General features: G+C 29.3%; 2 protein-coding genes and 1 pseudogene across 2 annotated transcripts in view; 2 read left to right on the top strand and 1 right to left on the bottom strand.

Moving 5' to 3' along the window:
• The first annotated feature begins 932 nt into the window (after positions 1–932).
• On the top strand, positions 933–6,712 carry LOC113367890 (myosin-M heavy chain-like). Its single transcript, XM_026609464.1, has 4 exons — positions 933–1,096; positions 2,784–2,946; positions 3,011–4,102; positions 6,290–6,712. The coding sequence occupies exons 1-4, from the start codon at positions 933–935 to the stop codon at positions 6,710–6,712; spliced, it is 1,842 nt and encodes a 613-aa protein (XP_026465249.1).
• Positions 6,713–8,830: 2,118 nt separating this feature from the next.
• LOC113367889 lies at positions 8,831–10,147 on the top strand (annotated as a pseudogene).
• Positions 10,148–13,916: 3,769 nt separating this feature from the next.
• LOC113367888 (electromotor neuron-associated protein 1-like) overlaps positions 13,917–16,738 on the bottom strand; it is a 4,059-nt gene continuing 1,237 nt past the window's right edge. Inside the window, exons 3-5 of the mRNA XM_026609463.1 lie at positions 15,565–15,789; positions 15,013–15,320; positions 13,917–14,530 (exon numbers count right to left, since the gene is read on the bottom strand). Coding sequence (XP_026465248.1) covers positions 14,472–14,530; positions 15,013–15,320; positions 15,565–15,789 — 592 coding nt within the window. The 3' untranslated portion in view covers positions 13,917–14,471. The remainder of the gene's footprint in view (positions 14,531–15,012; positions 15,321–15,564; positions 15,790–16,738) is intronic.

The following is a 16,738-nucleotide window of genomic DNA, read 5'->3' as shown; positions in this document are numbered from 1 at the left end:
AGGCATTTTTTTTTTTAAATTGAATTCGAAATGAAATGACTATTGTTAATGTTCTGGAGATAAATTGATTTATGATTTACATTTGATTTGCTCAGATATAACAAACAAGATAGCAAAAATGATAAAAATTACGTTACAGTATTTGTAATAATATATTTGAAAACGTTTAAAATTTCTCGAATATTTCATTACGGTACGGGAAGTTCCAGCAATTTGCCTTAAGGCACGATAGCATACACCACTAGTTTAATATTTTAATTATAGAATATACAGTTCGCCAGAAATCTCATCACAATCTAGTGGAAGCATTCATGCACCCATGATGCCTACTGCAACAACCACAACCAGACCGAGATGGGATGATCGAGGTTAGTATTTGTCTTTATATTATAAATTTTTTTAAATTATTATTAACAATATAGAATTTTGTTCAACAATTTCAACCGTCTTCTTGAAAAAAATTGAATATGTGAATCATATACTTGGTAAAAAGTAGGTACTAAAAATTGAATCATAAAAATTACCAAAGTACCAGGTAGATTTTTATACATTTTGCATGTATAAAAAACTACCTAAATTAAAATATTTAATTTTTATGTGTCAATTTCAAAATTAATTATAATTTGGCAAGTGCAATAAATCTTTCTATTATATTTCCTTTACCTAGGGTCCAGACAGATGCCAAGACGCATGATGAGCACCTCATCCTCCTGTTCGTCTCTGGTTGCAGCAAGTGCATCAGGAGCCCCAGATTGGCTGGATAGAAGTAGCATTGCTGCTTCAGGTACGGAGCAGGAGGACGAACCAAGGTACGTATCATCATCCTAAAATAGTTTTGGATCTATTATAATATTTATGTAATTGTAATTACTTATAAAATTTTTGTTGGTCCTAGGACCCATTTGAGAGGTCAAAACGTGCCCCTGGATTCCATGGTGTTGATGGAACGCGAAGCAAAAAGGGCGCAAGCCCTAAGGGTGCAGGCTGAAGTTTTGAAGCAATTGAAGGAAAGAGAAGATAGAAAAAGAGAGGAGTTGGAGAGGAAAAAGATTGAGGAAAGGCAGAGGGATAAGCAGTTGGCGGAGCAAAGACAGAGGTAATTTTCACTCCAAAAAATGTCCAACACCATAAACAAGTATTGTATAAAATTTTAACAATACTATTTTAAAGCAGAGGGCAAAAGATTATTTCTTTTACTAGGTGACTAGTAAATTAAATAACAGCTTGAAGCTTATTTCCATAATGACGAAATTTTTATAAAATGTACAAAAATTTTTACTAATACTATTTTAAAGTAGAGGGAAAAAAATTGTCTCCTCTTACTACGCCTATAGAATAAAAATGATCAGATGACAAATTTTTAGAAAATAGCAAAAGGCTTGATGAAAATTTTATAAAATGTATAAAATGTAGAAAAAAAATTTAACGGTACTATTTTAAAGTAGAGGGCAAAAAATTGTCGCCTTAGACCTCGGCTATGTGATAAAAAATAGGTAACGAATTTAAAAATATAGCAACAAGTTTATTTCTAAATGATGAAAATTTCATAAAATGTATAAAACATTTTAACGATACTATTTTAGAGTAGAGGGCAAAAGATTGTCCGCTTTACTTCGCCTATAGGATAAATAAGACCAGGTTCTTAATTCAAATAATGATGAAAGTTTTGTAAAATGTACAAAAACTTTTAACGATACTATTTTAAAGTAGAGGGCAAACAAGTATCCGCTTTTATTTCACCTATGGGATAAAAAAGATCAGGTGACAAATTTTAAAAAATATCATAAAGCTTATTTGTATAAAGTTGATTTTTTAAAAAAAATTTAATGATACTATTTTAAAGTAGGGGACAAAAGATCGTCCGTTTTTACCTCGCCTATGGGATAAAAAGGATCAAGTGAGAAATTTAAAAAAAAAACTATAAAGCTTATTTCTATAATGGTGATTTTTTATAAAATGTATAAAAATGTATAAAAAAGACAAAATGACAAAAAATAGTAAAAAACTTATTTCTATAATAATGATATTTTTATAAATGTATAAAAAATTTTAACGATACTATTTTAAAGTAGAGGGCAAAATATTTCCCTTTTTACCTCGCCTATAGGATAAAAAGGATCAGGTGACAAATTTTAAAAAATAGCATAAAGCTTAGTTCTATAAGGATGAAAATTTTATAACAGGTATAAAAAATTTAACGATACTATTTTAAAGTAGAGCACGAAAAATGTCCCATTAAGGTGACAAATTAAAAAAAAACTCAAAGCTTATTTCTATGATGATGAAAATTTTATAAAATGTATAAAAAATCTTAATGATAATATTTTAAAGTAGAGGGCAAAAGAATTTCTTCTTTTTTATGTCTTTTTCCACGCTTATGGTATAAGAAAAAACAAAGTGACAAATTTAAAATAATTGCTAACAATGATGAAAATTTTATATTCAGGTATATTAAACTAAATAACCGTGCTCAGAAACAAAAATACTAACACCAAAAAAACTTTCTTTAAAAAATTAAATATCAGTTAAAATTTTTTAACACTTTATTACAAGAAAACGGCCCGGCCGATCTTTACCAAAAACTAATCAGCACGATTCCCAATCAATATTTTTCGAACGGTTTTTGAATTTTCATATTCAAAGAGATTCAATATCTTTAGCCCTCTACTTTAAAATAGTTTCGCTAAAAAAATCCAAACTTTGCTTGTTTTTGAGATAATGCTGAAGGGTCTTTCTACCCTATTATCTATTTCGGATATTTAACTTTTTATTTTTTATCTTAGGGAAGATGATCAGAGACGTCGAGAATTGAGAGAACGTGAAGAAAAACAAGCTCGTGAAGACGAAAGAAGACGAGCTGCCGAAGAAGCCTTGAAAAAGGCTGCTGAAGAAGCTGAAAAACGAAGAAAAGAACGTAGGAAATCCAGTAGACGAAGCAACGACCAGGTATAATAACTATAATTTATTAAAAATTTTATGAAATATTTTACTTATTATTTTTTCTTTGTAGGTTGATTCTGCATTTGAGTCAGGAGCATCCACTGGAAGCAGAACTCCAAACGAGCCTCAAAATAACACAGTACTTATAGGTTCACCTATAAAATTGCGAAAAACACAAAAACCTGTGATGAATGAAGAAACTACACCAGATACTAATAAAAACCAAGAAGAAATTCCCGATCAGAACGTAGAAGCAACCGACAATCAAACAAAACCCTTGATAATTCCAAAATCCCAAACACCAGTAATAAACTACATACACCCAAATATTTCCACATACGTGGACAATAATGTGAACTCATCAGAGTACTACCAGCTTTTGAGACCTCCAGATGTTATGGTGCAATCTGCACCACCAGTACCAAATGTCCAGATACTGTCAGCACGAGAACAATTGGCTTATGCACCAAATTTTATGCAGAACCAACAAATTTATCACGAAATTCAGAAAGAGTCATCACAAAACGTTAGCAAGTTACAGAGTAGTTTGGAATCTTTGCAACTGACGTATACACCAAATTTTATGGCACCGAATGTGCAACCTCAGATAGTTTATACAGTCAGAAATATGGGGAACGAATTTATGCAAAAACCAATAAATTGTGACAAACCTGATACTGCCAACGTACCAAATCCTCCAGAATTTTCACAAATAGTTTTACCACAAAACCAAGAATTAGTCACCCCAAATCCCTTACCATCCCCCAATACCAGCTTCCAACCCTACCACAAAGACTTTTACCCCCATCAGGCAATACTACCACGATATGCCTCTGCAGGAAGCCTTTGCCACGTGGCTTGCGGGTCCGATAGACCTTTAACTCCATCCAAATTCCGGTCAGGACAACTCAAGGAAGCTTGGACCCAGACTGATGAAAAAAATAAAAGAAGATCGGTTTCTTCTTCTGATGGCGGTGCCAGCAGTGTTAGAAATAATGGTAAAAGGAGACCCTCGAATGAGAGGCCTAAATGGGGGGCTAATAGACCCACTGTGAGATACGTTACTCAGAGCGAAAAGGATCCTTTTTATGAATTGAGGAGGAGCAATGGGGGACGTAGGAAGCATCGACAGATTAGACTCAGAAGAGCTTATGAAATACAGGTAAGTGAATGTAAAATTTAAAAGGCAATAGTAAGAGCTAAAACTTTTAGAGAATTGTTTTTTATCATTTGAGCCCTTGGGAGCAAGGAAGTTCGAAAATGTCAATATTAAGGACTACCCTAACATATATCTTATATATAAAATTCTTCTATAATGGCGTATGAAAGATTAATCCTAAACTATTACTCGGATTTTCATAAATCTTCCTGAAGTTTGCTCGAATTTTCTAGGATTTTTTGATTCATAGAAATATAGTTAGATTGTAGGAATTATTAGAAAAAATTACAAAAAACTGCTTATTATTGTTTGACCTTGAAAATATTTGAAGCATAGTTTGACATTAAAAACAAATGAAGACTGTCATTTGCCAAACATTTCCATTCGCTTATAGGCCAAGACAATATTAGAATGTAATATGTTTATGATTTTAAATAAGGAAAATGTAATGTCTACATTATTATTGCCGAAAAGCAGCTGAGATGTGCCAAAAATTAAAATAATGTAATAAAATAGAGTCAACATGCGTCTCACGGTTGTTGAATGTCAGTGATTGCCTTAAACATACAATATTTAAATTTCAATTTGACAGATTATTATTTTTTAACTGAACGTTAAAAAAAAGTAAAATCGTTGTTTGCTAATATCTTCAGCAATATACATTTTAACGAAAATAATGAAATGAACAAAATTATATGAATTAAAATCTTAATAAATCGGTGTTCTATAAAGTGTTCTAGGAACAATATTAGGCTAGATATGAAAATGGGGTTTTATAGTACTCAACTTTAAAATGAGTGAGCTGCCATGCAAATAAAAGACGCATACAATATATTTTTCATTTAAATCAAATAGTTTGAGTGCCATTTCCACCAAAATTAAAAATAATCGTATTCCCTCTAAAATTAACTTGGTTTAAGAGATCTTGACGGATTCTAGAAAATACCACAACTTTAGTGCAAACGATTTCCAAAAAGCTCATGATTTCATGACAAAAAATCATTTAAAACAAAACCAATTTCTCATTATTATATCTCTGAAATTCAAGGTCTTTTTCTGACTAATTTTTGCTTTTTATTATTTTTCTGTTACACAAATATTGATAGAGTTATGATTGTTTAAAGAGTGCGCGGCTGTCCAACCGGAGTGTCTTTCGAGCCCTTTAACCCTTCGCCGTTTCAAAATAAGAGAAGTTACGGTAAAATTTATGATAGAGAAAGTTGTAGCTCATTTAATTACCTTTAAAATGGTATATAACAAGTTCTAATAAAATCAGAATTAAAAGAGTTATAATCCAATTAGTGCCGGGGGTGGTGAAGAAGTGCAAATTGTTTTCACTTCTGAACTTAAGGTTAAGATTAGCCTATTTCCAAAAAATCAAGCAAATTGGAGCATAGTAAAAAAAATCGCAGAACACACGCTTTTTTCCTCTCTATTTACTACAATAATTTTGTTTGTCGTAGGTTAAATAGAGCACATGTGAACAGAATTTGACAAATTAATTCACTTCAAATATGAATTTAAGTAATAATGTACATTCAATTATTAGTGAGAAAAATGTAATTTAGATATTACAATTACTAAAAACCAGTTAATTTTAGGCAACATTATTGAAACAATTATTTTGGGTAGAAAAATCCAAGATGATATTGTACCTTTACCGCAAATGCTATATATTATAATTCTTTCTGAATTTGTTATACCTTGTGAAAGACTTCAATTTGCAACACGTGTATCTTATGCTGTGACCATAAATACATCATAAAAACATATCATTTCTTGTGTGATACATTTGGAAAATCAATGTTTTAGTCGTGAATAAACAAAAAATCATTCATTTATACATCCCCATCTACAGGCATTTGGCATAGATAAAAAATAAATTGAGCGATTGCTAATAAATTTGTTCTATAAATTGCAGTGTATAATTTTCAATATACAAATTTATTGAACATATTTTAATATGTGTTAAAGGGATAATTAAAGTGTTAACTGTGGGAATTGAGAATCATAATATTTTATTTGAAACAGTTCTACATTTAACATCACTCATATTTGTGTAAATAGTAATTCGAAAAGCAATAATTATTATTTTTAACTGAACAGTAAATTTAAAAAAAATGTAGATGTGGGTACAGGACAACGTCTGTCGGATCATCTAGTAAATGTATAAATATTTTATTATTTCAGCAAGAGTACAGCGTGGATGGTTCCAGCGAAGACGACCAGCCAAACGACGAAGTCTTCTCAAAATCCACATCAGACCAATCTTCGAACACAGAAACACCTTCCAAAAACCAAAAACCAAAACAGGTTTCCAGAAACATCATCCACCAGACCACAGAAATCGTACCCCTGGTTCGTACTTCATCAGGGCTCACCAGGAAAGACAGACTGGACGAGCAAAATGAAAACCAGAAGAAAAAATCATCAAGGAATAGAAAGTGGTCTAGTGGAAGTTCCAGTGATGTGATTTTGGAGCAACTGATGACCGGATCTGGTGTGTGGAAAAATAAAGGAATTGTTACCAGGAACGGTTGGAGGAAAATTGAGAAAAATGAAGGCAGTGATGAGGATTTGAGGACTATTGAGCGGTTGGAAATAGAAGATTGAAGAAATCAGCTGTTAAATAGATAGTTATAGAGGTGTGCTATATATAGTAAAGATGATCATATAATTTCCAAAATATTTTTAACTTCGCGTAGGATAATTATAGTAATGGGCCGAAAATCGAAAATGAATATTTTTGCATTTCTCGACGTTTTGAAGGTTTCTGAACATTTTGGCATACCTCAGAAAAAATTGATGTGTGTGTGTGTGTGTGATTTGAATGATCTAAAGAAACTTTCTGCTTGTATTAACAAAACAATTGATTTTGAGGATAAAAAATTATTACATCTTATTTTATTTTCCATAAAATATTCTTATAATTTTGGATTAAAAATTCAAAAAATTACCCAGGTTAAGCACAGTCTAAGCGCCACTCTGGTACAAATGTTTACCCAAGTGCGTTTAGACTGTTTATGTGAGCACTTTTCCAATTTGGTGAAAACTATTGAAAAATGTGAAAATGCCGCCAAGCTAAGCACAGTATAAGTGAAAATATCGCACAGAATTATTTGCAAATGCGTTTAGAATGTGACTATGCGCGAGCACTTTTTTAATTTTTTTGAAATTGAATTCGAAATGGAATAACGATTGTTAATGTTCTGGAGATAAATTGATTTATGATTTACATTTGATTTGCTCAGATATAACAAGATAGCAAAAATAATGAAAATTACAACAGTAATTGTAATAATATATTTGAAAACGTTTAAAATTTCTCGAATATTTCATTACGGTACGGGAAGTTCTAGCAATTTGCCTTAAGGTACGATGCCATACACCATTAGTTAACTTTTTGTATTTGCGGTGAATTAACTATTTATAAAAAAGGCAAAGTTTGAATGAATTTCTATTAGGTTTCAAGAAATTTTCTAGAACAAAATAATTGTTGTTTTAGAAAAACTTTCTAAAACTTATTAGAAAAATTTCCCAAAGTTGATTTTTCTTTAAATTGTTAAATAAAAATTTATCTTTATTTGATTAATAGTAAAACTTGAGTTTTATGTAGTTTTTCAGAGTTTTTCATTTTAACTGATGCTATATTTATAGCTATATTATATTTAATATTGTTTCTGTTTTTTAGTTTGATATTAAAAATATATTCTTGAATTTAATCATTATAGTATTGTTAATATTTATTTGAGTATTTTTATAAAGTTTCTACAATTTCAAAATAAGATTAATATAAAAATTGTTTCTCTACAAATGGTTTTTCTACAAATTTTACAATATTCAAAAAATAAACTTTTTTTAAGTCTTATACATCTCAAAGTTTGTAATAAAATTAAGAAATATCTAGTACTTATAAAAAATAAATAATTATAATCATATAATTATTCTTAAAGTAAAGCATCAAATAATTTATATACTCGCATGTTTACTACATATAGCACAACTGGCTAATATAAACTCACCAATAATCATTTATATAGATATAACCAGATTTATTAAACAATAATTTTATATCATAATGTATTAATCATAGATAATTGTGTTATTTATTAAAATTTTTGCACCGATTTATATTGATATTATACCTTATTTAATATTTTATATATTATTCTATTTTATAATAATTAGATTTACTGAATTTTAATTACATCTATTTAAAATATTTTATAACATTTATAAAAATGTTTTACCGAATGTAATCATTGTTTTAATAAAAATGGAGTAAAATTTTTATAATTGTTTGAAAAACTTATATTTTCTTTAAACCTTAATTATTATCTGATAATATATTTGTAATAAAGTGATTTTAATATATTTCCGCATTTTTATAAATAAAAAAAAAATGTACAAAAGTAACATTCTGATCACCAAACCTTGCAAAATGATAAAAATAATTCTCTAATGAACATTGTTGTTGATAGGTGTACTTTAAAAACTAATTCATGATTTTAAAAGATAATTTTAAAATTGTCAGTTCCTAATTTATTTTAATTTCCATGAAATCAGAAAATAATTCAAGAAGCTATTTATAGAAATAGGTTAAATTTCCCGTTGTTTGATCAATAAAATTCCATTTTGCCTGAAACTTTACCTAAAATTATACATATTTATTTATTTATTTATTCAACGCCCATGGCAATATTGTTTGTTAATATTTAATTAACATTAATATATTAAATGGATGATTTATTCGGTGATAAAAAGGAGGAAACAACAGTCTTAGATTTATCCAAATGTTCAGCTGACACCAAAGAAGAATTTAAGAGGCTGCTGGAACAAGTGCCTGACTACAAAACAAGACCCATCAAGGTAATAAAAAATATCTAAATAATAAATCTATTATTATTTATAATTTTGTTATTCAGGTTCGTCAAGAAGAGATCAAAATACGTGAAAAAAACTTCAAATTTCGCATTTCCAAAAAACGTTTGAGCCAGGAACTTCGGTTGCAACAAATGCAGGAGGCAAGGGCTAATAATACAGGATCACCTACACCAGGTAAATAAAAATCATCATATATTTAATTCATTAATTATCCTTTAAATTTTATTAACTTCCCTGGCGAGAAGTTTATATTTTGCCAAAAAATTTGGACAAAAATGAAAAACTTTAGAAAGATGACGACTTGGCTGGTCGTCAGCAGTTTTTTTTTATTAATTATCATTTTCTATTTTTTATTATTTAGGGATGGTTCGTAAAAACAAAGAAGCAAACACAGGCGGCAGATACAAATACCAAAATCCAATTCCAATAGAGATGCAATCTCTAAAAATGGAAGATTTGTACTCAGTTCCAATTGATTGGAGAATGTTGACCACTTTGCGTCCAAAAAATAAAGTGGACGAAGAATATTTCAGCAGGTACAATGATTAAATACATACAAATGGTTACTAATAATAAAAGGTTTAAAAAATCACTTACAGACTGGTGGAACTCGGAAAAGCTTCAATGAAAGCCCTAGAACGAGAAAAGACCCAGGAAGCAAAACAACCTGATGCTCGAAAAACCAAAAATCGTGCTGGAGTCATTGAAACAAGATTGGTCTCTTGTGCTGAATGTCTTGAAGAACTCTGCGACGGTAATAAAAAAAAATTAAAAAAAATGTTTGATTAATAGAAAATATTTAGAAATATATTATAGAAATTATTTTATCCAGGAAAGAATTGTTACAAGTTCACCTACGACATGTTTGCCCGTCCAGATCCAAACGCGGCCGAAAATCAAACCGGGAGCAATATTCCTAAAACAATAGCGCCTCAAAGTTCCGGAGCGCCCGGAGGAGGCACCGGAGGCGGAGGTACGCGGGGGAAATCCCGAAACAACCAGCGTAGACCCCGTACAGTCGCTGTAGGAAATTCTAATGCGAAAAATAAAAGTGCAAAGGGCAATAAGCCCCTTAGAAGGAGCAAAAGTGTCGGACCTCAGTCTGCTAGGTCTAAGAGCAAAACTATGACCAGGAGCAAAAGTTTGGGAAGGAAACAGAATTGAGATAAAAATATAAAAGGATATATAGTGTTTATTGTAGACATTTTTTTTTTTTTTTATTTTTTTATATATATATACATTATTTTCATATCTCAGTCAGGCAGAGTTGCCTGGTATGAGAGATTATGAAAACAGTTTTCATATAATATATACATTTCATTTGACTATAATAATCTATTTCATTAATATAATATCTATATATAACTAAAAATATCTTTATATATCACTCTTCAGTCTTCTTGGTCTTCAATTTCCTTATAGTGTTTTTTTATTTTTCTTTTAAATTTATCGTCATCTTTGGTCATCTTAATATTGTTTGGCAATTCGTTATATGTTTTGCTGGCACTCCATATGACATTTTCTCTGAAATTCTTCTTTCTATTGTGTTCAATGTGAAAATTGTTGTGTTGTCTAGTATAGTGTTCATGTATATCTTGATTTATGTCTATTGTTGTGCTTGTTTTAATTCGGTTAAATTTCATTTTGTGTATTAGTTTGCATTTCTCTATTTTAATTATGTTATTTAGTGAAAGATTATTTGTTTCTCTCTGTAAGTATTTGGTGGGTGTCAGATGTGGAAAATTGTATGCTATTTTGGTGGCTTTATTCATTATTGTCTGTATGTCATTTAAGTTAGCTTTAGTTGTTTGGCTCCATGTTGTTATTCCATATAAATTATAGGTAGTATTTGTGTTTTAAGAATTAGTATTTTATTTTTTTTGCCGAAAGAGTGGATCCTTTTCAATGCCCCTGTTAATGTTCCAATTTTTCTTTTTATTTTGTTTATATGTTCTGTCCATGTCAGTTTTTCATTTATTATCAGTCCTAAGTATTTTATGCTTTCCACTTCTTCTATTTCTCTATTATTTACTTTAATACTTAGTTTAGTGTTCTCAGTATTTTTTTATGTTTGAAATATATGTATTTTGTTTTATTGATGTTAATTCTTAGTTTATTTTTAGTTAGCCAGTCGGTGTATGTTTTCATGTCCGTGTTTATTGTATCTTCAAGCCTTTTTTTGTCCTTATCTGCATATACTATGGCAGTATCGTCTGCATATAGTATGTATCTGCCCTTTAATTTTACATCTTTTAGGTTGTTGGTATATAGCAGATATAATAAAGGACCTAAAACAGAACCTTGTGGGACTCCACAAGTTATGCTACGACCCCCACTTGTAAAATTTCCCACCTTCGTCCTTACCACCCTTTCCACGAGAAAATCTTTAATTATGTTGTAATACAAACCTACTACACCCAAATCTATTAATTTATTGAGCAATATGCCATGATCTACAGTGTCAAAAGCTTTTTGTAAGTCAATAAAAATTGCAGCTGTATGCATATTTTCCTCAAGGTGCTGACTGATGGTATTGGTCAAATCTATTAGGGCACCTTGAGTATTTGATGAAGGGAGGAAACCATATTGATGTTTATCTATTTTTTGAATGAGTAAATTTAGTAGTCTTTCTTTAATTATTTTTTCATATATTTTGGAGAATGTATTAGTTATTGTAATTGGTCTGTAATTATTTGGATCTGTTTTGTTTCCTGTTTTAAAAATTGGTTTTATTGTGGCTGTTTTGAGGCACGAAGGAAAAATACCCCTTTTTATGCAGTTATTGATTAAAAAAGTGAGTAGAGGAGCTATTTGATAAATTATTTTTTTTATAATTCTTGCTGTTATTTTATCTTCTCCAGGTGCAGCGTTGTTTTTCAGGTTTTCCACAATTTTTATTATTTCTTTTTCATTTGTTAGTTCAAAATTTTGTTTTTTGTTTTCAGGTCTAGATATTGATGATATGTAGTTGCATTGATCTAGTTTTTCTTGTAGTTTTGTTCCTATTTCAGCAAAATGTTTATTGAGATACTCCGCAATGTTTTCCTTTTCCGTAAGAAATTGTTTTTATCTTGATGTTTAATTTTTTTAATACTGTCTTTATATTCATTTTTATTATTTCCCCCCCTTAATGATTTGTTTATTAGCTCCCAGATTTTCCGAGGATCATTTTCACATTTTTGTGTTTCTTCTAGATAGTACTGTCTTTTTGCTTTGTAGATCATATTTTTTATATGCTTTGAAATGTGTATGTTTTGTTATACCGTTGTTGTAAAATTTATCAATGTCACTTTAATAAAAATTAATATCAATTTACTGGTTGTTTTTTACTTTTAAACAAATTCTGTTAAAACCGCCATTTTGTTTATTGAAAACTTCAAACCAACGGCGGATTTTACATAGTTTTTTGGGAAAATTCACTTCATATAATTACATACAAATAAACAAAGTATTTACCGCAAAATTTGTGCAAATTATAAACATATTAATTACTCTTAACAATGAACAACAAGCATTCATAAGAACAATACAATGACACTGTACATAACCCCAATAAAAAAATTCTTACCTTATATCCACATTTTTACTTATTTTATTTAGTTATGTATTACTAATAAAAACGCATCCACGTATATATAATAAAGATTTATATTCTTTTTAAAATCAAAACACATAATTACACAATAATTTTCAACAACCAAAAATTGTGGCAAGTACAAATAATGTAACTGTCAAAACACCTGAAGATAGGCGTATAAAAAAAATTAACTTAAAACCATCTTCACACCACTAAAGTAACGCGTCAAATTCAAAATTAATTATCTACAAATATATAATTTATAAATTATCTATTATACTACATTATTAATTACACATATTAAAAATCATTTAGTAAAATTGTCTTGTAAAAGATATTATAACATTGTTCAGTCCCATGGGTAAAAATTCATTTGGAAACTATACAAATTATAATTTATCAAATAGATGTATAAACATATCATGTTTTACTTGAATTAATATTTGTTCAAAATGTTTTGCAAATTGCATTCATTATATAATAGTTTAAAAACTAATTTTTCTGCTTTTAATCTAAAATTCATGGTTTGTTTAAAAATTCTTTGCAGACAAAACATTTTAATCAAATATTTCATTCTTACAATAACAATTGCAAAAGAATTTTATATTACAATTTCCAATCTGATTAAAATTAATTACTATAAAAAATGATATGCGTACATAATTTTATATACATTAGCTAAATTTAAAGAATCTTCAAAGTCGGACGACTGTATTTAGCAGCCTTTGTGATATTTATAGGTAACTTTTGTGTTTGCCGATAGGAAGAGACTTAGTATTCATACACTGAACATGCAATTTTATTTATGCCTAATAGAGCTTAAACATTTTTTTGGCACTAGCAAATTTTTACCAAAAAGCCAACAAAAATAACTTACAAAAATATCTTCATTATATTTCCATCGTAAGCAAAAATAGGGCATAACACATCTTTACAATATATCTATATCTCATTATTTATTTATATATATATTAATTGTCTTTTTATTTATAATCTAATTGTATATATAACTATACTTATGCTTAAAAGTAATATTAAATATTTACAATTACACAGTATTTCAAATATCATCGAAACAGAAAACATTTATTTTGGAAAAATATATAGGACATTTTATAAGTACACAAAAGCAGCGCTCTTTCTATGTTGCAGTCTTATAAAAGTCGTATAGCGAGTTTTAAAAATCATGTCATAGTGTGCTGTATTTAAATTAATCGATTTTAATTAATATATTCCAACTATTAGTTAAGGTTAACTAAGTTTATTGTCATACAGTCGATCTATACCAATAAATTAATGTGATTTAGATTGTATACACATTATATATATATATATATATATATATAAATATATATATATATATATATATATATATATGTATATAAATGTATTGTTTGTATAAATCGACCCTAATTCCGTTGGACCTCCTAATATGATGAGTTTACTTCCATTCTAAACTATTAATATCTTCAAACAATAAAAAAAACATCGTTGTTAACAATTAGTTGGTCATTTTGCAAACAAAATCTAAAAACACAATCTCTAAAAATCATTCTCCCGAAAAAGTTATTACACTTTACAAAATATAAATACATGCAGCCTTTGACTCATTAATTATTTATCTCAACAAAAGCTGCATGTACTTTGACTAAAACAATTTTTTTTACAAAGCTCAGGTACCAGCTGAGAAAAGGCAGTGCACTTTTCACTCGATAAAACTTAGAAACATTCAACAAAATTATGTTTCAAAAACCAAAATTATATCAGCATATGATTCTGAAGTTTCAACCGCATTTATACGACTGACAGATATGATACAAACCATCACACGAGTGTCTTGTATTATTTAGACAGACAAGACAAGAACTCGTCAATTTTTCTTCTAGTAATTATCTACAATGTGATATTTATTCATTCCTTGCGAGCTTTTTTCTTGGTTTTCTTTGCAGCTTTGGCCTCGGTCCACACATCTAGTAGAAGAATTATTGAAGATTAATTTGTGATCATTGTATTAATTAATTGTAAGTAGACAAATGCATTGGACACTTGTAATTTGAAACATAATTCTATTTTGTAATATTTTCCTCTGGAGAAAATCTGTGGTCTATTATTATACTTTTAAACAATAAAAGCAGATTACACCGGTTTTAAAGAAATAACAAATTTAAAACTGTAGTATTAAACATGTAATTTAAGATATTGACAAATGCATATTAAAATTTCATTATTATCTTGTGTGAACATTGAAAAATATTTCATTGTGTCTGCAATGAATTTTTAAACAAACAATGGACAAGAGATCAAGTTTTAACAAACAAGTGCTTTGTTTTCATTGAATTTCAATAATGAATGTGATTTGCAAGATATTTAAACAAATGTTAATTGTTTGAGCATAATAAGCACTTTGGTGTACTTATACTACTATGTTATATTTTTATTTATTATTTTTTACCTCCCAATTCATCAAAAGCAACAGGCTGGTCTGATACCGGTGCAGGTGCAGCAGTTTTAGCAACTTCAGGCTCAACTGCAACTTTAACAGCCTCCTCTTCGACTGCTTTGACCTCCTTTTTAACTTCCTTCTTCACTTCCTTTTTGGTTTCTTTTTTCTCAGCTTCAACCTTAGGTTGACTTTCGACCTTCTTAGCTTTCTTAGCCTTCTTCTTATCATCAGCAGGAGCTTCCTCTTTAACAGCTTCAACTACGGGTGTAAGCACAACTTCCTTGACCTTTTCGACTTCTGCTGCAGCTTTTGCTGTTCATTGACTTGTCTTTGATTTCTTTTGTGACTTCTTCCAGTTTCTTGTTATCCAAAACTTCTTCAAGTTTCTTGTTATCAATTTCTTTTCTTCTTAGCATTTTCTTGGGGCTTTCCTTTTTAGCTTCTTCTAAGTTTTTGCGATTCTTTTTATCGTTCTTGGTCAAAACTGTTCCCAGTTGCCATCATCAAAGTCTAGAGGTTTTTCTTCGGGTTGCTTATTTTAGAGCTCTTCTTAACTTTCACATCATCCTGTTGATTATTTTTAGTGGTGGCTGCAGATTTTTTATCATTTTTCTTTTGAGCTGGTGCTTCTGCCTTTTATTTTCTTTGTCTTTCTTGGCTGCATTCTGCTCTTTCGTGGGTGTCTGCTTCTCCTTCACAGGAGACTTTTTAGTTGGGGAGGCTTTTACTTCGGACTTAGATTCTGAAGCGCTGGTGGCATGCCATTTGACATTTGGACACAGTTTTCTGGGATAATAGAAATATATGATCACATAGGATAGGTATTAAGATTATATATGTATTTATAAATCTATATATGCTTTTCCAAACAATTAATCCAATAAAAAAAACAGTTTTTTAGAGATGTTAACTACGACGTTTCAGAATTAGATACATTCCATCATTAGGTTTTTCAGTCAAAAACAATTTTTTATGAAATAACAATACGATGAAGATGATTGCATATATTAAAAATTTATACAAGAATGGAAATTCTTTTTTCAGGTGCCTTTGACAAAAAATGAGAGTGTGTTTAATTGGGTGTTAAGCCGAAACAATACTATTGTTCAATAAATGGTCAATCAAGGGGATAAGCAGTTGACCGGCTTATAAATGATTTAATAAATGACCAGAGACCAGTTTTATCTAAATTATTCATGTGAACATCTTAGTAGCATCCAGAATAACCTTACTATAAAGTGAATCAGCGTTTTAGCGTTTATTGTATTAAAAAGTTTTAAATAAATAAGTTACAACATTAAAATATCTTAGTCGGAGTAATGCTCCAAGAATAAATTGTTAACCAGTCAATAAAGAGCTAGAGATCAGGATATTAAACATCAACCATGATCATAAGATGGTGATCGTATATTCAATAATTATAGTAATGTATTAAAACAATATTACGATACTACTCTGCTAAATCACAGAGCAATTGTTGAAAGAGTGAAGGAATATAAATTTTATAAACCAAATCATTTTTCAACCACCTATACCTATTTTCTAAATGTTGATAGTTTTCATATGTTTCACATTGCATAAGTATTGTAATTGCACACGAATTGAATTAGCATATGGTAAACTACAAATTCAAAACAATGTGAATAAATTATACTAAACAATATTGCATAAAGTTCTTAATTATAACGAAAGACTACATATGCATGCACTAGATTTATAATTATAATATTACATA

Source organism: Ctenocephalides felis, unplaced genomic scaffold (assembly GCF_003426905.1).
Source record: "Ctenocephalides felis isolate EL2017-DRISC unplaced genomic scaffold, ASM342690v1 CF-g0.4_SCAFFOLD_01170, whole genome shotgun sequence".
NCBI lineage: Eukaryota > Metazoa > Arthropoda > Insecta > Siphonaptera > Pulicidae > Ctenocephalides > Ctenocephalides felis.
Note: the sequence above shows the minus strand (reverse complement) of the source record. Positions and strands in the feature narration are given on the sequence as shown.

Excerpts from the sequence above, each read along its gene's own strand:
- LOC113367890 (XM_026609464.1), top strand. The coding sequence starts at position 933 with ATGGTGTTGATGGAACGCGAAGCAAAAAGGGCGCAAGCCCTAAGGGTG. Across the intron at positions 1,097-2,783 it reads TTGGCGGAGCAAAGACAGAG|GGAAGATGATCAGAGACGTC; the intron begins GTAATTTTCACT and ends TTTTTATCTTAG. Across the intron at positions 4,103-6,289 it reads GAAGAGCTTATGAAATACAG|CAAGAGTACAGCGTGGATGG; the intron begins GTAAGTGAATGT and ends TTATTATTTCAG.